This window comes from Triturus cristatus, chromosome 7 (assembly GCF_964204655.1).
Source record: "Triturus cristatus chromosome 7, aTriCri1.1, whole genome shotgun sequence".
NCBI lineage: Eukaryota > Metazoa > Chordata > Amphibia > Caudata > Salamandridae > Triturus > Triturus cristatus.
In genome coordinates this window covers 86,684,304-86,707,516 of record NC_140590.1, presented here as the reverse complement: position 1 = coordinate 86,707,516, position 23,213 = coordinate 86,684,304, and the positions used below count along the sequence as shown (strand labels likewise).

The window sequence follows — 23,213 nt, the reverse complement described above, 5'->3', positions numbered from 1 at the left end:
CCCTCTCCTATTGTGCAGTTGCTACGGAATGTAGCAATTGCTTGAGACTCTAATGGCGGTCACAAATGATTGATTGGATATGACCGCGTCTCCTTTGGGATTTGAGATTGAGGATGAGATGGGATACCCAAATGGGAAACATTTTTAAAAAAGTAGAACCTGTCCTTTTAATGTACATGGACTGTTGCAAAAATCAAAATCCAAAAGTTTCAGATTTGGGAAAACAAATGCAAGGAGGGTGGTCTGGTGCCCCTTGAAGTCCGCCAACCCTGCATTGGCAGAAAGTTGCAGCATGCCTTATTAATATTCATGAGGCAGGTCGTTTTGCAGCCCTTGTAAAAATATAATTTGCAATGATACCTATTAGCACATAAGCCACATCAAAAATTGTATGCCAATTTGTAAACAGCCAGTGTGCAAAATGCACCTTCTGGTTTGTGAATGGGTCTGTGTATATCCTATCCAAAGGTTTTAATTGTGCCAGATTACCTGCATCTGATATATGAAGGCTCAATGTGTTTTTTGTAACTAGTGTCTCAAACCTCTCCAGACTCGGAGGGCCTTATTTTGATTTAACGCTGACTCAGTCTTGGGACCGACCGACACCCGGTTGGCGGTCCCGACCGCCTCATTAGGATGCGATGGAACACTGTTCAGTTGCATTCCTACATTTCACTATGGTAGCATGTATTAAGGCCATAAACTGGCCGTAATGCATACTCCCATAGTGAAATGGGAGGTGTGGTTCATCCCTGCACACCGTGGCAGGCACCTCAAGGTGCATACCACAAGGTGCAGGGATCAACAGTGGGGCACCATAAGTGCCCCCTCAGCCCCCAACCTGAGGCCGTGCACCAAAGGGGGTGCTGCTGGGGGCCCCAAACATGCTTTTTGACATGGTTTTCATGTTAGACAGGCCGGCATGGAAACCATGTCGGAAACCGTGCATTGTAATCTCAAGGGCGGAAAGGCCCACCCTTGAGATTACTGGCCGGACTCCGACTGGCGACAGGCTCTAATAGCCATTCAGAAGCCAGCTGGAATGATCGCACGGTTTACTTTCCGACTGTTTATATCTTAATTAGGGGGTCAGAAAGTAAACTGAGAAGCCCATTACGATGCGTCTCGGAAGGCTCGCGCGTCTGTCAGAGCCTTCCAAACCGCATTGTAATCGGCCCCTAAGTTGTAAATCAAAAGATATCTTTTTTCCATACTTTATCTCCCTCTAACGGGACAAGTCAGAAGTATGATGCTAGCACTGAAGGCAGTTGCTGGCACTGGCTATGAAGAAGAATGAGCTGTGCCAATGAAGTATGCCATAACCTGCTAAGAAAGGCCTTTTACATTTTACAGCTGCCTCGAAACAGCAGGAAAGGAAAAATAAAACAATAATAAACATGTTTTATAATCGTTTAATTTTTCCTTTCCTGATGAGTCTTTAGGGGTGGTGATGGGGGGGCAACAGGAGCAGGAGGAGTGGTAGTGCACTGTTGTCAGTACGCATGATAGCTTGGCCTGCCATCTCAGGCTGGCCATACCGTCATGCGCACTGAAGCTGTCTCCAACCGAGCTCAGTCGCTGGTTTGGAGACAGCAGGCACAGGCTCCCAGTCTCCCTGGGAGTGCCGCATTCTCAGCACTCAGGCCAATCCTGATGCTGCTCTCATGACTTGAAAGCAGCATCCGGATTGGTTACAGGGGAGACTGGGAGCCTGTGCCTGCGAGCAGATGAGCCGAAGAGCACAACACGGCCGGCTGCAGGTACGTTTTTTATTTATTTATTTTATTATTTTGTTCCCTCGACCCCTCCCCTCGCCACGGCACTCTTCCACAGCAGCAGCTGCTACTGAGCTAAACACTGATCATTCCCTCCAGAGGTTACACCACCATTGAACATGAAATAAAGCTGGCCTCTGAGGGTATACGAGATTGTGGTGAACTTTAGACGTCCACAAATGTACTGTCTGGAATATCTACAAAACAAATTCAGAAAAACCATCGAGCATGCCATGTTACTATTGGTGCTGGTGTTGCTGAGTGAATGCTGACCCTCTGCTTTGTTTCCTCTCACTCTAGATGGAAACATGAAGAAGGAGTTCTTTAGGTCTTGTGGAACGTTAAGCGATAACTGCAATCGGATCGAAAGTCTGACTGCCCAGCACCTCGAAATAAGGGGCAACTCCACGTGCTGCACCGCAAACGACTGCCTACCACCGAGGCCTACTGGTATATATGCATATGCTGGCACCTATAGAACATAATGTCCATTGAAGTGCACACCAAGAGAGGAGAGGAGGGAGAGAGAATGGATGAATGGAAAGTGAGAGAAACCACTAGGAGACGAAGAGTGTGGGGCTAATTTGAGCATTTGTTCCAGGGCCTAGTTTTGGTTACTCAGTCCTACCCTATAAGTGATTCGGTGTATAAATCATTAATTGAACACATTGGGCCTCATTACGATGTTGGCGGACACCGCTGAGGTTTTCAACTGCCCGACTTTAGGACAGCGGTTCCAACCACAGGATTAGGATGCGACTGCCCATAGGGTGGTCAAAAGCATCCATTTTTAAATGGAAGCTTGTGCGGGGGCAGAAAAGGCCCACAGCACAAGCTTCCATTGAAAATCTCATGTTTGTACACATACCTGCACCGTGTGGCAGGCACCATGCGGTGCCTGCCACACACACGGTGCAGTGATGTTTAGAGGGACATCATAGGTGCCCCCCAGATCTCAAAGGGGAGGGCCAGGGGAGAAGGGGGCCGGCTAGGGGCCCCCAAAGTCTTTTCGGACAGCATTTCTAAAGGCTGTTTGAAACCAACATCGTAATCCTGATGGAGCCAACATTCAAGGGATTACAATTCCGCTCCTCTCCCGACTAGCTCACAGAGTCCATAGGAAGAGTAGCAGAATCCCCCCCGGGTTTCCCTCCGACCATCTTCATTATATAACGGTGGCTGGAGGGAAACCCTGGATGTCGGGCGGACAGTCTCCGACAGACGGTCGGCTGGTTTTCCGCCCGACATCCAGATCGGGTCCATTATTATCTTTATAAAACAAAGGTGCATATTCCACTTGCTTAGAGAGTCTCTGTCGGATGGACCCCAATGCCAGGATCAATCATAGGGGCCCATTCCACAATCTGCTCCTCTTGTAGGACTGATGCTCCCTTCCCTCGCTCACAGGTAGGATGTTTTGGTACCCAGGGCAGTCCAGCAATTCCCCCTTCAGATCTGACTCCAGTTGCTGTTCCCTCACCTCTGGGGAGTTGGCTGGCTGAGTGACACCAACTATTGCCTCTATAGTAGTCCCTGAGTACTCTGCTGAGAGCCCCCTCCTTAAGAGAACGATTATGGATCTTGGACTCCCATCTTTATACCTGTCTCATAGATGCTGGATGTGTATTCCTGATCTGCTTCATTGGAACCAGTTTGGGTTTGTTCCCCGTTCATGATGATTGTTAGAAATTGGGTCTCTAGTTGGCAGATGGTTGCACCCTGTCCGAGTAGGGACCATAATCTTAGTCAGGGGAAGTCAGATACGCAACCTAAATTGACCTGTGCTCACCCTCTGATAGCTTGGCACGGAGCAGTCCGGCTTAACTTAAAAAGAAATGTGGAAAGTATTTTTGCAACACTTAAACTACAGTAACACAGTGAAAACCCCACAATTGACTTCAAACTAGTTTAGCAAAATCGAGAGTATTTATCAAAGTTACACAAGACCAAAATGATAAAAATCTAATCAGTAGAACTTGAGATATGATTTTTTGTCAGTACATCATGGCCCGGGGGTCCCTGTGCATGCATCCAATTAGAAAATATTACATAATTGTAGCGCGATTGCAATACATCAACAAAGGCACACAGGAATAATAAAACTATTAAAACCAACTCTGGCACAGGTGGTGCACCCCACCCAACCCATAAAGATTACCCGTCTAGTTCATCCGAGTGGTCAGGTCTGCTAATCAAGGAAGGGTCCATGACTATGTGGGTGTGTGGAAGAATATAGGGATTGTGCGGGGTAGGTCTATACCCCTGTATTCATCCCAGCGAGACCAAATCTTATTATGCTTTTTTGGGCAGACCCACGCCCTTAAAAACGCTATCTACATCCCCATGCATTTATTCATGGTGCGTTTCCACCCACCCACAGATGGCGGAGCGGTCTCCTTCCATTGTTGGGCTATGTCCCGCTTGGCTAGTGTAATCTCCAGAAATAAAAGGTGTTGCTTATATCGGTTTCCCCCTATTCCGTCTGTGCTGTGTAGTAGGAACAATTTGGGATGTAGAGCAACTCGTCAGGATAAGACCTGTTCTAGACACAAGCCAGAATGGCTCAAGTTCCCTGCAACTCCATCCTGTATGCAAGAAGATCATCTCTTCGTCTCTGCAACTGAGGCAGGTGAGGGCGGAATAGCTCCCATACGCCAGACACGGGACCTCATGTAGTATGCTCTATGCATATATTCAAATTGGATTAAGTGGTACCGTGTTGCGATAGCGCTCCAGAGGGACTTGCTAGGGCCTCAGTCCAGTCATCATCTGTGAGGTCTGGAATGTCCACTTCCCATGTTGTGTGTAATGTGTCTAGTGTGGTGTGATTATGGGTGATTAGTGTTTGGTAAATTTGCCTGATTTTGTGGGCACCTAGGTCTCCCATCAACAAGCTCCCCCCAGTCAATGGAATTCTGGTAGGCCCACCAGGGATCAGATATGTGGTGTCAGTGCATGCCTAAGCTGAAAATAGCCATAGAATTGACTGCGGGCTAGCTGATATTCTGTTTGCAACTGCTGGAAGGACTTAAGATCCGTCCCTTGCATTATGTCACCCAGTGTTGAGATCCCAATAGAGTCCCATGCCAGGAATCCTGGTAATGTGGCAACGTGGTGGAGGTAGGTACCGTGCCAGAGGTGGGGGGAGTAGTCTGTGTCAGTCGCCCTTTCCAGCCCATCCTCTTAACTGTGCACTGACATGTTAATATTACCACCTTACATGCGGGTGGTTGGTGATCTAGGTTCGTCTGGCCATATTGAAGATCTAGTAAAGTCTGACCGTTCATCGCTCGTCTTTCGACTGCGAATGCTGGATAGAGATAGGAGTAGAGGCCGACAACACCTTTGTCTCCTCTCTGAGAAGCGGTAATATTGGATGAATATTGTGTGACTATGAGATAATCGGACATGGCCAAATGAATATCCCTAGGTATTGGAACTTTCCCGTTGCATGGGTTAGTTGAGTCGACTAGGAGCCCCTCCTATGGTTTCCACAGACCAGGAACAACACTGACTTCACTGGGTTGGGTCTTAGCCCAGTTGTTTTGCCAAATATGCAAAGTATTTGCAAGGCACGCAGGCCGGAGAACCCGGGGTCCGTAAGAAAGAACAAGACATCATCGTCATATAATGCAATTCTGTTGGACGTTTCTATGGACCATTCGTATCCCCAAATCTGGGGGTCCCGCCTCAACTATATGGCAAGGGGCTCGATCGCCAGAGCAAATAATAGCGAGGAATTGCTTCAAATGTGACCCCGGCGCACATACTTAGGCGGAGAGATCTGTGTATAGGAGACGGACATATGAGAGAAAACAAGGGCCTAAATTAAGTGCTTGCAAGAGGAGAAATAAATAGCCCCAACTGAGTGTGTCAAATGCCTTGTCAGTCAGTCAAAAAGCTTTATTTCGATAAAAGTTATCATAAAAGCATGTACAAAAGAATCATGGTAAAAATAGAAGTTCATTAGGGAACATATTTTACAAGAGATCATAATGTAGCTTGATGGCTGATTTTAAAAAAACATTGTAAAAGTACAATTTAAAATAGGGTTATAAATGCAGTTTTTAAAAAAAAAAACATATATAAAAGCAGTTCATTAGCTCATCTGGTACAGCTATTAGGTTTATTTCTAATAATCCAGGACCAGGCCAGAAATTTGGCCACAGCACAGACTAGCACCAAACTTGTGTCGGTACGCAAAATACGTAAGGCGACACGATAGTTCGAAATGCCCAGGAGACGGCAAGCAGGAGCTAGCCATCTTTTTCTCGGGTTACTGTACACTGGGCATTCGAACATAATATGGGCTATGCTTTCTACTTTTTCGGGGCATGTTAAGCAAGTGGCAGGGGTCTGATAAGGAGGCTTCCATTTACTGGTAAATTCACGAGTAGGGAGGGTCTCGAGTCTGAATTGAAAATACAGTGATCTGTCTCTAGGTTTTTGGATAAACTCGAGAAAAGGATCAAAGTTAACTGTCTGCTTAAAAGTAAAAAAATCTTCAGTTAATCTACCATAACTTGAGCTACCAAGATCTCGATTATCGATCCAGGCCCAATATGCTTTTTTGAGATCCATCTTACTAATCGAGGCTCCATGCTCCCAAAGATCAATTAGACCAAGCTGGATGAGAGATTTTTTAATATTGCGAAGCCAGCTTATTTTTTGGGAGCCGGCTATATTCATGATTTCTCTCAAACCCTCTGTGAATTTGGCTAGCTCCGGGGTGCGCCATAGACGAACCCAAAATAACAAGGGGTGTAGCCTAATAATATCTTTAAGTGAACGCCTACCCAGGTCACTAAAGAGAGGTTTCAAGGGAGTACCTCTTGGCATTGTAACTAATTCTCTTAAGAATTTATTCTCGGACAGGGTGAGCTCTTCTATGTTTTCGAAGCCCCAGAGTTCGGCTCCATAGATGGCCGAACCTACTGCTTTGGCCTGATAGATCGTTAATGCGGGGGTAATTGGCTTGCTCCTCGAGGAGCGGTGTTCTTTGGCTATTACCCCCGTGGCTCGTTTGTGGTTGAGCAGCATTTTTTGGATGTGGGGCTTCCAGGTCATAGTGTCGGAGATCCAAATGCCTAGGTAGTCAAATAATTTGATGTATTCCAGGGGAATACCATCAGACATGATGGGTACACTGGGTGATTTCCGAGATTTAAAAGAGAGGAGCTTAGTTTTTGAAGTATTAATGACCAGTCCTCTCATTGAGCAGAACAAGTGAAATCTGTCTATCAGCTTCTGGAGCCCTGCAGGTGTTTTAGAAATCAGCAGGGTATCGTCCGCAAATAAAAGAGTGGGAACTTTTTCCCCAGCCAGAACAGGTGCGTCCGCCGGGACTTCAAGCAAAAATTTCACCACTCCATTGACGAAAAGGGAAAAAAGAGTGGGCGCAAGTACGCAGCCCTGGCGGACTCCTCTGTTGACTGGGATCTTGTCAGTTCTCTGGGCCTGACTGCCCCATCTCACCCTGGCAAAGTTCCCCTCATGGAGGCGTACCAGGAGATCAAGGATGTAAGGCGGAAGACCTAAGTCTTGGATCACAGACCATAGGCGATCACGGGGGACCAGGTCAAAGGCCGATTTTAGATCGATAAAGGGTAGATGGAGATTGCCCCTACCAATCGATACAGTTTTCCAATATAGCAGTAGGAGCCTAAAGACCTGGTCGATCGTGCTCGTAAATGGCCTGAACCCAGCTTGGTAGTGTGACAGAATATCATTGTCAGTAACCCACAGTAGAATTCGCTCTAGCAGAACCCTGCCAACCACCTTCTGACTAACGTCAATAAGGCTTATAGGTCGGTAGTTAGCAGGGTCCTCCCTATGGCCCTTCTTGAATATTGGTATGACCTCCGCCCCCCTCCATGACTCGGGGATGGGAAGCCCTTTGAGGAAGGCATTAAGTAAGATGGTAAAATACTCAGCCCAAGATTTGGGGTCTTAGCGGAACAAGTCTCCCGGCAGGTCGTCTGGACCTGCAGCTTTAGCTGGGACCAATCTGTTAATAGCCGCCATAACTTCCATTTCAGTAAAGGGATCAATGTTAGGCGGGGTAAGATCTGTGGGGATGAGAGGAAAAGAAACACCAATACATTGCGTGCTGTCGTCCGAGTACAATTTCGAGAAATGGGTAAACCATTCGTGATTGGTAATGTGATTAGGAATTAAATCAGGATCTTGGCCTTGGGAGTATCTACAAAGGTTCCAAAATGTGGTCCCGTCCCTTGCTAGGCTAGCATTTTTTAAAGCCAGCCACTGAGATTCTTCCCATGTACGTTTTGCGTTGACTACAGCCCTCTTATAGGCAGACCTAGCATTTTTAATTGAAGTGCAATCCTTAGATTTAATAGCGATTGCAAGCATTTTCCTGCTGGACCTGCACTCAGAATTAAACCAAGAACCGGGTGCTTTCTGTTTATAAGGGTTGTTAGCAGAGAGAGATATAAAAAAAGACCCAATTGACTCAATGGTGTCTGCGTGGATAGACACGGCCCTTAATTTCTCGTTAGCATCTGCACATGCTTGCCTAAGTTCACCAGTTTTTATTAGCAATATTTCTTTAATGGAGGACAGTTTTTGTTTGTCTACTACAATTTTAGGCCATTTGAGATGTCTTTTACAATTGGATGGAATGACATCCCTTGTAAGCATTATCGGGCGTTAGTCAGGGGTTAGTTGGTCTAAGGTCCATAAGCTCTTTATAGTCAGGCACAAGGGATTGTGGTCACTATCGACAGTTGGAAGAATAACCATATCCTCAGCATAATGCCAGAGTCTACGGTCAATTAAGATGTAGTCGATACGTGATGGGCTAGAGATTCTATTGAAAATAGATGCTGCGTGGAGGGATCTCTGACATATTATCGACAGACACATTATCGAACTACACAAATATCGCATCAAATATATCGACATCAAAAATATCGACATTGTATACTTATTTAAAAAACTACACTAATATCGACACTACAATATCGTAATACAATTATATCGATCACACAAATATCGCACACATTAATATCGCAATACTAAATATCGACATGAGTTAATAAATATGACACGTCACAAATATCGATAACCAAAATATAGACATCAATAATATCGGTTTTTTTAAATATATCGACAATTCTAATACTAATAAAACCAATACTTTCAACAACATAAAGACAATATTTTCCCAAAACATACATTTTCTAATGAGATTCTACTTAAACATAAATATAACATTTATAGCGATCTCAATATTTAACAACATAATAAAAAAACACTGAAATAATTATCACATTGGCATTTCGAACACATTTAAATAAAATTACTACACATTATAAACAATCTTTTTATATATAATGATTTAAAACTCTCCTCCTTTAAAACTAAATATACTCTTACTTAGCATTTTCCATAAAAGGAAACCAATTAACTTAAAAAAATTCAAACCATCCAATAGAAAGGCCACATACAGAAAACAACCAATAACATTCAAGAAACAAATTGAAACCACTATATAAACCAATTAAAACAAGTCTTCTACTGTGCCTTAAACCAAAGCATTGAACGAAGAAGAAACTCTACTAAACAGAAGAAACCTACATCCTACTACTATTCTAAAAACGTAAGTAAATATTCTTTTCTAACTAAACTGCCAAATTAAACTAACACTAATTTATCTTTACTCAAATAAATAACTAACTTATATATTCCATCTCTTTATGTTTCCACTACAGATATTACTCCAAACAGCTAAAGAAAATATTGAAGATTCCCAGAAAAGACTCACTAAAAAGTAAGTATACTATCAAAATACTTTATAAAATATTAATTAAATCCTACTCAAACCCCAAAACATCCTAAACCCCTAAACAAATCCATGTTCTCTTTTTTAAATTTTTAAAAACCTGTATAAATTAACACCTATAGTCTATACCACTGGGCATGAGGGTAGCCTCTGTTTGCTTAGGGAGAGGTTAGGCTACTGCATCTTATTTATTAGGCAGGAGGGGCACATAGTAATAGGGGTAGGGGACGGGGGTACATTGACATGTGGTGTGGGAGGGGGGGGGGTAGAGAACTGGGTGGAAAGGTTGTTCATTCTCCTGAATAATTGGTCTAGATGATAAATGTGTGGTACTTCCGGGACAGGTGAAGGCGGGGGAATGTTTTTTGAGTTGTTAATTTGTAAAACAATAAAATACGTTTCTACAATAAAAATATAGTCTATACCAAACTAAACCAACCACAACAATAAATGTTCTTTAACTTTCAGAGACTACATCAACTAAACAACATTTTGTCTACAAACAACATCTTCATTCAAATACAACCAAAAACACTTGGTAAGTATATATAAAAAAAATGCTTTTTTGCTATTTTCATTTAAATATATAAAGTACTATTGCATATATTGTCATATACATTTTTTCCAGATTTGTAACACATCACGATGACAGAAGAATCCCAATTTATAACTTCGCAGAAAGGAAAATTCCTATTGTGTTACATGGGTTACACATACACCCAAGAAAAGCAGACGGACCGAAAAGTGAACTGGAAGTGTACTAAATATTATTCTAACAAATGCTACGGACGAGCAACAACAAGAGAAACAACTGTACTATATACAAGAGAGCATAACCATCCACCCAATCTCTCTGAAATAGAAGTCAGATCAACTCTTGAAAATATCAAAGAATTAAGCACAGGTTCACAAACTGCTACAAGTGTAATCCTAAAAGAACTATTACCTAGAGTGCCCAAAGAAGCAAGAGGCCAATTACCATCAATTGCTTCTATAAAAAGAACTATTGCTAGGACCAAAAAAGCAACCACGACAACTATACCATCCCCTAAAACTTTTCAAGAGATCATCATTCCACCAGAATTAAGTATCACCCACAATAATGAACCTTTTATTTTTTATGATAACAAAAGCCCAGAAAAAAGAATCATAATGTTTGTATAACTAAACTGCAACAATGCCAAACATGGATGATGGATGGCACCTTTACAATATGCCCAAAACCATTCTACCAGCTTTACACAATACACGGTCAATATCACAACACTTCCATACCTTTAATTTATGCACTATTACCTAACAAACAAAACACAACATATAATGAAATGCTAGGAAAACTAAAACAAGAATCAAATGATTTTTACCCTCAAAGAATTATCATAGACTTTGAGCAAGCCATGATAAATTCCATTCTAAAACTGTACCCCCATACAGCTATCCAAGGATGTTACTTCCATCTAAACCAATGTATATGGAGACATTTACAAAAATCTTCACTAAGTGTAGAATATGCCACTAACATAAGTTTTGCACATCAAATACAACTTCTAACAGCCCTAGCTTATGTACCAACCACAGATGTTGCAGAACATTACAATCTTTTATTAGAAAGTCCATTCTACAAACAAAATGAAGTAAAGTTATCTCCCCTCTTAGATTATTTTGAGGATACCTGGGTGGGGAGACTACACAGATCAGGCCATAGACGTCAGCCCAAGTTCCAAATACCTTGGTGGAATGTATATGTAAGTACACTCAACCAACAAGCCAAAACTAACAACGCCGTAGAGGGCTGGCATAATGCATTCCTAACTTCTACTGGGAGAACAACTCCAACACTACAAAAACTACTAATTGCCATACAAAAGGAACAACGTTTCCAAGAATTAAGAATGCAACAATCTGTCCTACAATTAAAACCAAAACAGTCTAGACAAACTACTCAAATGTATAATTACCTACAACAACAGGTACAGCTATACCCATCCACAAGAGGACTTGAGTACTTAAATATAATAGCTCAAACTCTCTTCTAAACCCTTTCCTAAATATTAACCCACAATTCTACTAAAACAACTATCACAACATAAATAAACCACTTTATTATATCACATATTTAATTATGTGGTCTAAAATATATACATCAATTATATGGACATATATTTAGACAACATAATTAAACAAACCAAGTACACAACAACAATATTAAATATATAAGGTTTGGCCACCAACAATAAAAATATTTAAATGAACTTACCTGTGTAGTTGTTCCAATGGGATAATAACATTCCTTCCAAATAAATCCAGGGAGTTCAAAATCCATAGGTATCCAAAAAATAAATCCCAATAAAATGTAAAAATACAACTGTTTATCGAAAACAACGTCTACGGAAAAAAACGACTATCCATTAACCATAAAAATTCCGAAAAATATTAAAAAGGTAAATAACCGCTCCTGGAAACCCGAACAATAAAAGTTTTATAATTTACGTTGGGTTCCGTGTTTGTGGCTTTGTTAGTGTTTTGTTATTTAGGTGAGTTAAAGTTTTATAGTGTTTGAATAACGTTTGTAGTGATGTTTTTAGGTGCGTTTTGTGTGTTTGTGGGTGGGTGGGAATGTTAGTTTCTCTTTTGTAGGTTTTACGGCTCGAGTCGGGGTACCACGCGGGTGGACGGCGTCCCCCCACTTATTTTACTGGGTTGTTACCGGGTGGACGCCGTCCCCCCTGCCCAAAAGATGTAGCCGGTATCCGAGTCTGCACCTACGTGCGAATGAATGCCTTTCAAATGCACCCGAGGCTCAGAATAATCTCCCCTTCCACCTCGCGCCCTCCCCTTGCCAGCCTTTCTCAGAGCCAAGCCGAGGCGCCAAGGCTTCAAGGAGCTGCGCTATCAACACGCCGAGCATGTCACTTCTAGGGACCCCGACAGATGCCCGTACTGCCTACGGCCCGAGTCTGTAATAACCGTGTAATCCGAGGAATGGGTCCTGTGTATAGTGTGTTCTTGTGTTTTGAGTGACTGCCACTTATTAAAGTATTATACTTCTACTTGTATCTTGTATGTATTCACGCATTTCAGACGGAGACCAGCAAATTTCGTGACAATTCCTGTTGTGACGTGACTTCCGTTGACACAACCTAACTCGAGCGTCCCCCCACTTCTTTTTTAGGACTTAAAACCGTATACAAACTATTACTAACACCCTAACTTCTAAAACATCAATTAATACACACTTATTACAACATTACTACTTCCACAAAACACTTAAAACTATTTAATAATAAAGAAAATAACTCTTACCTTCTCAAACGCGAAACAGCTCCGGACCGCGACCTGGATTCGACCAAAATAACCCAAAACAACAGCGAGCGGTTACAAAATAAAAGACCCAAACAAACATAACAACTAAAAAATACCAATAAATGGCCTAACTATTTATTTAACATTACACATTACTTTAAAAATTAGTAAAACATTAGAATACAATACTCAAAAATAATACCTAATTTTTGTCTCTACGTGAAAATTCTTATACGTATAAAAATAAATATAATAAATAAAATAATTTTATTAATATATCAATAAAACAGTATATATTAACAAAATAAATAGATGAACATGATATAATTAATATATTGTATCTACAACATACCAAAAAAATAATTAAAAAAATACATATTCTAAAATGTTAACAATTTCAATATTAAATATATAATATAAATATTAATAATTAAAATATATTAGTCATATATTTCAAAACATACAATTTCTTATAAATCCAAATAAAATCTAAAAAATTTCAGAGTACACAATATAAATTTATAAATATTATACAGCTATAAAAATCTGATTTTTTTATTTTTTTTTATTTTGTGCATTCATATATTCATGTCCAAAATATACATTAAACAAATATATATCCATTATAAAAAAATGATAACTATAATACAAATGTTAAATATTAATTATTTTATTACATGTTTATTTCAATGATTTAATTATTAGAATATGCGTAATAATAAACAAAATTTTCTCTCTAATGAATATACATTCCAACAACTATAAAATAAATATTATTTTCCTTTCTACTATTTAATAAAAAAAAATTGTATTTGCATTCTGATATAACTTCTATCTTGTATCCAACCAAAACAAAAATCTACAGTTTTTTTGTAAATTATATCCAATTAACCCCTTCGCTGCTAGGCCTTTTCCCCTCCTGTGCTAAGCCTTTTTTGGGCTATTTGGGGTAGTGCGCGCTTAGGCCTCTGTAACTTTTTGACCACATTAGGTATCCACGCCAAATTTGCGTCCTTTTCTTCCAACATCTTGGGGATTCTAAAGGTACCCAGGGTTTGTGGATTCTCCTAGAGGGTTCCCAGAAATTAGTCAAAATACAGCAATTTTTTTTTTTTTTGTGAAAAATGGGAAAAACGGGCTGCAAATGAAAGCTTCTGGGTTTTTCTCTGCAAATGGTATCAAAAAAGGGTTTGTGGGGCTGAAATCACCATTTCTCCAGCTTTTAGGGAATGACAGAATTTTGTTAGAAAACCAACATTTTTTACACAGTTTTGGCATTTTTCTGGGACATACCCTATTTTTGCTATTTTTTGTGCTTTCAACCTCCTTCCAGTTAACGGTAGAAATGGGTACAAAAACAATAATGGATCCTGGAAAGCTATACATTTTTGAAAAGTAGACAAAATTCTGAATTCAGCAAGGGGTCATTTGTGTAGATCCATCAAGGTTTCTTTATAGAAATTTACAGGTAAATATAGGAAAAATTAAAAATTTGTTGAAAAAAGCAGCCTTTTGAGTCAACGTTTTTTTTGGTCCGGGTATATAGCAATTATTGTGGGAAAATGTATACATGAAAAAATCGGTATGAAAGTCACCTATGTATTTATGAAATGGGAACAAATTACAGACTTTAGAAACAGTGCATATTTGCAAATTTTCGAAATTGGGAATACTCATATTTGCATGACAATTATTGGTCATTTTTCAAAATGACTTTTTTTTTACACAATGTCTTTCATTTGGAAGGGAGAAATGCATCAAAAATCAATAGGTAATAACAGTTGCTTTACAAATTTGAACTACCCTAAGTCTCCCGATAAAAATGGTACCTCACTTGTGTGGGTAGGCATAGTGCCCACGACAGGAAGTGGCTCAAAACCTAAGGTGAACGCACCACATTTTCACACTGAAAATTTACACTTTATTTGCGAAGAGTCTAGCTGTAGTTTTTGAACCCTAGCCCTGCCGGCACCTAGGGAAACCTAGCAAACCTATACATTTTTGAAAACTAGACACCCAGGGGAATCCAGGATGGGGTGACTTGACTGCCTCCCACCATGGTCTGTTACCCAGAATCCCTTGCAAACGTAAAAAATTGACAAAAAACAACACATTTTCCCCACATTTCTGTGATGGAAAGTTCTGGAATCTGCGTGGATCCACAAACTCCCACCCACCCCGCGTTCCCCAAAGTCCTACGAGAAAAATGGTACCTCACTTGTGCGGGTCGGCCTAGTGCCCGCGGCAGGAAACGGCGCAAAACGCAACGTGGTTTTGCAGTGAAAAATGACCCTTTTTTTGGCAAAGTGACTAGCTGTAGTTTTTGAACCCTAGCCCTGCCAGCACCTAGGGAAAACTAGCAAACCTATACATTTTTGAAAACTAGACACCCAGGGGAATCCAGGATGGGGTGACTTGACTGCCTCCCACCATGGTCTGTTACCCAGAATCCCTTGCAAACGTAAAAAATTGACAAAACAAACACATTTTCCCCACATTTCTGTGATGCAAAGTTCTGGAATCTGCGTGGATCCACAAATTTCCACCCACCCCGCGTTCCCCAAAGTCCTACGAGAAAAATGGTACCTCACTTGTGCTGGTCGGCATAGTGCCCGCGACAGGAAACGGTGCAAAACGCAACGTGGTTTTGCAGTGAAAAATGACCCTTTTTTTGGCAAAGTAACTAGCTGTAGATTTTGAACCCTAGCCCTGCCGGCACCTAGGGAAACCTAGCAAACCTATACATTTTTGAAAACTAGACACCCAGGGGAATCCAGGATGGGGTGACTTGACTGCCTCCCACCATGGTCTGTTACCCAGAATCCCTTGCAAACGTAAAAAATTGACAAAAAAAACACATTTTCCCCACATTTCTGTGATGGAAAGTTCTGGAATCTGCGTGGATCCACAAATTTCCACCCACTCCGCGTTTCCCAAAGTCCTACGAGAAAAATGGTACCTCACTTGTGCGGGTCGGCCTAGTGCCCGCGACAGGAAACGGCGCAAAACGCAACGTGGTTTTGCAGTGAAAAATGACCCTTTTTTTGGCAAAGTGACTAGCTGTAGATTTTGAACCCTAGCCCTGCCGGCACCTAGGAAAACCTAGCAAACCTATACATTTTTGAAAACTAGACACCCAGGGGAATCCAGGATGGGGTGACTTGACTGCCTCCCACCATGGTCTGTTACCCAGAATCCCTTGCAAACGTAAAAAATTGACAAAAAAAACACATTTTCCCCACATTTCTGTGATGGAAAGTTCTGGAATCTGCGTGGATCCACAAATTTCCACCCACCCCGCGTTCCCCAAAGTCCTACGAGAAAAATGGTACCTCACTTGTGCGGGTCGGCCTAGTGCCCGCGACAGGAAACGGCGCAAAACGCAACGTGGTTTTGCAGTGAAAAATGACCCTTTTTTTGGCAAAGTGAAAAGTTGTAGATTTTGAACCCTAGCCCTGCCGGCACCTAGGGAAACCTAGCAAACCTATACATTTTTGAAAACTAGACACCCAGGGGAATCCAGGATGGGGTGACTTGACTGCCTCCCACCATGGTCTGTTACCCAGAATCCCTTGCAAACGTAAAAAATTGACAAAAAAACACATTTTCCCCACATTTCTGTGATGGAAAGTTCTGGAATCTGCGTGGATCCACAAATTTCCACCCACCCCGCCTTCCCCAAAGTCCTACGAGAAAAATGGTACCTCACTTGTGCGGGTCGGCATAGTGCCCGCGACAGGAAACGGCGCAAAACGCAACGTGGTTTTGCAGTGAAAAATGACCCTTTTTTTGGCAAAGTGACTAGCTGTAGATTTTGAGCCCTAGCCCTGCCGGCACCTAGGGAAACCTAGCAAACCTATACATTTTTGAAAACTAGACACCCAGGGGAATCCAGGATGGGGTGACTTGACAGCCTCCCACCATGGTCTGTTACCCAGAATCCCTTGCAAACGTAAAAAATTGACAAAAAAACACATTTTCCCCACATTTCTGTGATGGAAAGTTCTGGAATCTGCGTGGATCCACAAATTTCCACCCACCCCGCGTTCCCCAAAGTCCTACGAGAAAAATGATACCTCACTTGTGCGGGTCGGCCTAGTGCCCGCGACAGGAAACGGCGCAAAACGCAACGTGGTTTTGCAGTGAAAAATGACCCTTTTTTTGGCAAAGTGACTAGCTGTAGATTTTGAACCCTAGCCCTGCCGGCACCTAGGGAAACCTAGCAAACCTATACATTTTTGAAAACTAGACACCCAGGGGAATCCAGGATGGGGTGACTTGACTGCCTCCCACCATGGTCTGTTACCCAGAATCCCTTGCAAACGTAAAAAATTGACAAAAAAAACACATTTTCCCCACATTTCTGTGATGGAAAGTTCTGGAATCTGCGTGGATCCACAAATTTCCACCCACCCCGCGTTCCCCAAAGTCCTACGAGAAAAATGGTACCTCACTTGTGCGGGTCGGCCTAGTGCCCGCGACAGGAAACGGCGCAAAACGCAACGTGGTTTTGCAGTGAAAAATGACCCTTTTTTTGGCAAAGTGACTAGCTGTAGATTTTGAACCCTAGCCCTGCCGGCACCTAGGGAAACCTAGCAAACCTATACATTTTTGAAAACTAGATACCCAGGGGAATCCAGGATGGGGTGACTTGACTGCCTCCCACCATGGTCTGTTACCCAGAATCCCTTGCAAACGTAAAAAATTGACAAAAAAAACACATTTTCCCCACATTTCTGTGATGGAAAGTTCTGGAATCTGCGTGGATCCACAAATTTCCACCCACCCCGCGTTCCCCAAAGTCCTACGAGAAAAATGGTACCTCACTTGTGCGGGTCGGCCTAGTGCCCGCGACAGGAAACGGCGCAAAACGCAACGTGGTTTTGCAGTGAAAAATGACCCTTTTTTTGGCAAAGTGACTAGCTGTAGATTTTGAACCCTAGCCCTGCCGGCACCTAGGGAAACCTAGCAAACCTATACATTTTTGAAAACTAGACACCCAGGGGAATCCAGGATGGGGTGACTTGACTGCCTCCCACCATGGTCTGTTACCCAGAATCCCTTGCAAACGTAAAAAATTGACAAAAAAAACACATTTTCCCCACATTTCTGTGATGGAAAGTTCTGAAATCTGCGTGGATCCACAAATTTTCACCCACCCCGCCTTCCCCAAAGTCCTACGAGAAAAATGGTACCTCACTTGTGCGGGTCTGCATAGTGCCCGCGACAGGAAACGGCGCAAAACGCAACGTGGTTTTGCAGTGAAAAATGACCCTTTTTTTGGCAAAGTGACTAGCTGTAGATTTTGAACCCTAGCCCTGCCGGCACCTAGGGAAACCTAGCAAACCTATACATTTTTGAAAACAAGACACCCAGGGGAATCCAGGATGGGGTGACTTGACTGCCTCCCACCATGGTCTGTTACCCAGAATCCCTTGCAAACGTAAAAAATTGACAAAAAAAACACATTTTCCCCACATTTCTGTGATGGAAAGTTCTGGAATCTGCGTGGATCCACAAATTTCCACCCACCCCGCGTTCCCCAAAGTCCTACGAGAACAATGATACCTCACTTGTGCGGGTCGGCCTAGTGCCCGCGACAGGAAACGGCGCAAAACGCAACGTGGTTTTGCAGTGAAAAATGACCCTTTTTTTGGCAAAGTGACTAGCTGTAGATTTTGAACCCTAGCCCTGCCGGCACCTAGGGAAACCTAGCAAACCTATACATTTTTGAAAGCTAGACACCCAGGGGAATCCAGGATGGGGTGACTTGACTGCCTCCCACCATGGTCTGTTACCCAGAATCCCTTGCAAACGTAAAAAATTGACAAAAAAAACACATTTTCCCCACATTTCTGTGATGGAAAGTTCTAGAATCTGCGTGGATCCACAAATTTCCACCCACCCCGCGTTCCCCAAAGTCCTACGAGAAAAATGGTACCTCACTTGTGCGGGTCGGCCTAGTGCCCGCGACAGGAAACGGCGCAAAACGCAACGTGGTTTTGCAGTGAAAAATGACCCTTTTTTTGGCAAAGTGACTAGCTGTAGATTTTGAACCCTAGCCCTGCCGGCACCTAGGGAAACCTAGCAAACCTATACATTTTTGAAAACTAGACACCCAGGGGAATCCAGGATGGGGTGACTTGACTGCCTCCAACCATGGTCTGTTACCCAGAATCCCTTACAAACGTAAAAAATTGACAAAAAAAAACACATTTTCCTCACATTTCTGTGATGGAAAGTTCTGGAATCTGCGTGGATCCACAAATTTCCACCCACCCCGCGTTCCCCAAAGTCCTACGAGAAAAATGGTACCTCACTTGTGCGGGTCGGCCTAGTGCCCGCGACAGGAAACGGCGCAAAACGCAACGTGGTTTTGCAGCGAAAAATGACCCTTTTTTTGGCAAAGTGACTAGCTGTAGATTTTGAACCCTAGCCCTGCCGGCACCTAGGGAAACCTAGCAAACCTATACATTTTTGAAAACTAGACACCCAGGGGAATCCAGGATGGGGTGACTTGACTGCCTCCCACCATGGTCTGTTACCCAGAATCCCTTGCAAACGTAAAAAATTGACAAAAAAAACACATTTTCCCCACATTTCTGTGATGGAAAGTTCTGGAATCTGCGTGGATCCACAAATTTCCACCCACCCCGCGTTCCCCAAAGTCCTACAAGAAAAATGGTACCTCACTTGTGCGGGTCGGCCTAGTGCCCGCGACAGGAAACGGCGCAAAACGCAACGTGGTTTTGCAGCGAAAAATGACCCTTTTTTGGCAAAGTGACTAGCTGTAGATTTTGAACCCTAGCCCTGCCGGCACCTAGGGAAACCTAGCAAACCTATACATTTTTGAAAACTAGACACCCAGGGGAATCCAGGATGGGGTGACTTGACTGCCTCCCACCATGGTCTGTTACCCAGAATCCCTTGCAAACATAAAAAATTGACAAAAAAAACACATTTTCCCCACATTTCTGTGATGGAAAGTTCTGGAATCTGCGTGGATCCACAAATTTCCACCCACCCCGCGTTCCCCAAAGTCCTACGAGAAAAATGGTACCTCACTTGTGCGGGTCGGCCTAGTGCCCGCGACAGGAAACGGCGCAAAACACAACGTGGTTTTGCAGTGAAAAATGACCCTTTTTTTGGCAAAGTGACTAGCTGTAGATTTTGAACCCTAGCCCTGCCGGCACCTAGGGAAACCTAGCAAACCTATACATTTTTGAAAACTAGACACCCAGGGGAATCCAGGATGGGGTGACTTGACTGCCTCCCACCATGGTCTGTTACCCAGAATCCCTTGCAAACGTAAAAAATTGACAAAAAAAACACATTTTCCCCACATTTCTGTGATGGAAAGTTCTGAAATCTGCGTGGATCCACAAATTTCCACCAACCCCGCCTTCCCCAAAGTCCTACGAGAAAAATGGTACCTCACTTGTGCGGGTCGGCATAGTGCCCGCGACAGGAAACGGCGCAAAACGCAACGTGGTTTTGCAGTGAAAAATGACCCTTTTTTTGGCAAAGTGACTAGCTGTAGATTTTGAACCCTAGCCCTGCCGGCACCTAGGGAAACCTAGCAAACCTATACATTTTTGAAAACTAGACACCCAGGGGAATCCAGGATGGGGTGACTTGACTGCCTCCCACCATGGTCTGTTACCCAGAATCCCTTGCAAACGTAAAAAATTGACAAAAAAAACACATTTTCCCCACATTTCTGTGATGGAAAGTTCTGGAATCTGCGTGGATCCACAAATTTCCACCCACCCCGCGTTCCCCAAAGTCCTACGAGAACAATGATACCTCACTTGTGCGGGTCGGCCTAGTGCCCGCGACAGGAAACGGCGCAAAACGCAACGTGGTTTTGCAGTGAAAAATGACCCTTTTTTTGGCAAAGTGACTAGCTGTAGATTTTGAACCCTAGCCCTGCCGGCACCTAGGGAAACCTAGCAAACCTATACATTTTTGAAAGCTAGACACCCAGGGGAATCCAGGATGGGGTGACTTGACTGCCTCCCACCATGGTCTGTTACCCAGAATCCCTTGCAAACGTAAAAAATTGACAAAAAAAACACATTTTCCCCACATTTCTGTGATGGAAAGTTCTGGAATCTGCGTGGATCCACAAATTTCCACCCACCCCGCGTTCCCCAAAGTCCTACGAGAAAAATGGTACCTCACTTGTGCGGGTCGGCCTAGTGCCCGCGACAGGAAACGGCGCAAAACGCAACGTGGTTTTGCAGTGAAAAATGACCCTTTTTTTGGCAAAGTGACTAGCTGTAGATTTTGAACCCTAGCCCTGCCGGCACCTAGGGAAACCTAGCAAACCTATACATTTTTGAAAACTAGACACCCATGGGAATCCAGGATGGGGTGACTTGACTGCCTCCCACCATGGTCTGTTACCCAGAATCCCTTGCAAACGTAAAAAATTGACAAAAAAAAACACATTTAACCCACATTTCTGTGATGGAAAGTTCTGGAATCTGCGTGGATCCACAAATTTCCACCCACCCCGCGTTCCCCAAAGTCCTACGAGAAAAATGGTACCTCACTTGTGCGGGTCGGCCTAGTGCCCGCGACAGGAAACGGCGCAAAACGCAACGTGGTTTTGCAGCGAAAAATGACCCTTTTTTTGGCAAAGTGACTAGCTGTAGATTTTGAACCCTAGCCCTGCCGGCACCTAGGGAAACCTAGCAAACCTATACATTTTTGAAAACTAGACACCCAGGGGAATCCAGGATGGGGTGACTTGACTGCCTCCCACCATGGTCTGTTACCCAGAATCCCTTGCAAACGTAAAAAATTGACAAAAAAAACACATTTTCCCCACATTTCTGTGATGGAAAGTTCTGGAATCTGCGTGGATCCACAAATTTCCACCCACCCCGCGTTCCCCAAAGTCCTACAAGAAAAATGGTACCTCACTTGTGCGGGTCGGCCTAGTGCCCGCGACAGGAAACGGCGCAAAACGCAACGTGGTTTTGCAGCGAAAAATGACCCTTTTTTGGCAAAGTGACTAGCTGTAGATTTTGAACCCTAGCCCTGCCGGCACCTAGGGAAACCTAGCAAACCTATACATTTTTGAAAACTAGACACCCAGGGGAATCCAGGATGGGGTGACTTGACTGCCTCCCACCATGGTCTGTTACCCAGAATCCCTTGCAAACATAAAAAATTGACAAAAAAAACACATTTTCCCCACATTTCTGTGATGGAAAGTTCTGGAATCTGCGTGGATCCACAAATTTCCACCCACCCCGCGTTCCCCAAAGTCCTACGAGAAAAATGGTACCTCACTTGTGCGGGTCAGCATAGTGCCCGCGACAGGAAACGGCGCAAAACGCAACGTGGTTTTGCAGTGAAAAATGACCCTTTTTTTGGCAAAGTGACTAGCTGTAGATTTTGAACCCTAGCCCTGCCGGCACCTAGGGAAACCTAGCAAACCTATACATTTTTGAAAACTAGACACCCAGGGGAATCCAGGATGGGGTGACTTGACTGCCTCCCACCATGGTCTGTTACCCAGAATCCCTTGCAAACGTAAAAAATTGACAAAAAAAACACATTTTCCCCACATTTCTGTGATGGAAAGTTCTGGAATCTGCGTGGATCCACAAATTTCCACCCACCCCGCGTTCCCCAAAGTCCTACGAGAAAAATGGTACCTCACTTGTGCGGGTCGGCCTAGTGCCCGTGACAGGAAACGGCGCAAAACGCAACGTGGTTTTGCAGCGAAAAATGACCCTTTTTTTGGCAAAGTGACTAGTTGTAGATTTTGAACCCTAGCCCTGCCGGCACCTAGGGAAACCTAGCAAACCTATACATTTTTGAAAACTAGACACCCAGGGGAATCCAGGATGGGGTGACTTGACTGCCTCCCACCATGGTCTGTTACCCAGAATCCCTTGCAAAGGTAAAAAATTGACAAAAAAAACACATTTTCCCCACATTTCTGTGATGGGAAGTTCTGGAATCTGCGTGGATCCACAAATTTCCACCCACCCCGCCTTCCCCAAAGTCCTACGAGAAAAATGGTACCTCACTTGTGCGGGTCGGCATAGTGCCCGCGACAGGAAACGGCGCAAAACGCAACGTGGTTTTGCAGTGAAAAATGACCCTTTTTTTGGCAAAGTGACTAGCTGTAGATTTTGAACCCTAGCCCTGCCGGCACCTAGGGAAACCTAGCAAACCTATACATTTTTGAAAACTAGACACCCAGGGGAATCCAGGATGGGGTGACTTGACTGCCTCCCACCATGGTCTGTTACCCAGAATCCCTTGCAAACGTAAAAAATTGACAAAAAAACCACATTTTCCCACATTTC

General features: G+C 43.3%; 1 protein-coding gene across 1 annotated transcript in view; it reads left to right on the top strand.

The window, feature by feature from the left end:
• Nucleotides 1–23,213, top strand: part of LOC146808886 (phospholipase A2 inhibitor and Ly6/PLAUR domain-containing protein-like) — a 320,185-nt gene that overhangs the window by 214,378 nt on the left and 82,594 nt on the right. The window contains exon 3 of the mRNA XM_085615697.1: nt 2,076–2,225. Within this exon, the coding sequence (XP_085471823.1) occupies nt 2,076–2,225 (150 nt within the window). The remainder of the gene's footprint in view (nt 1–2,075; nt 2,226–23,213) is intronic.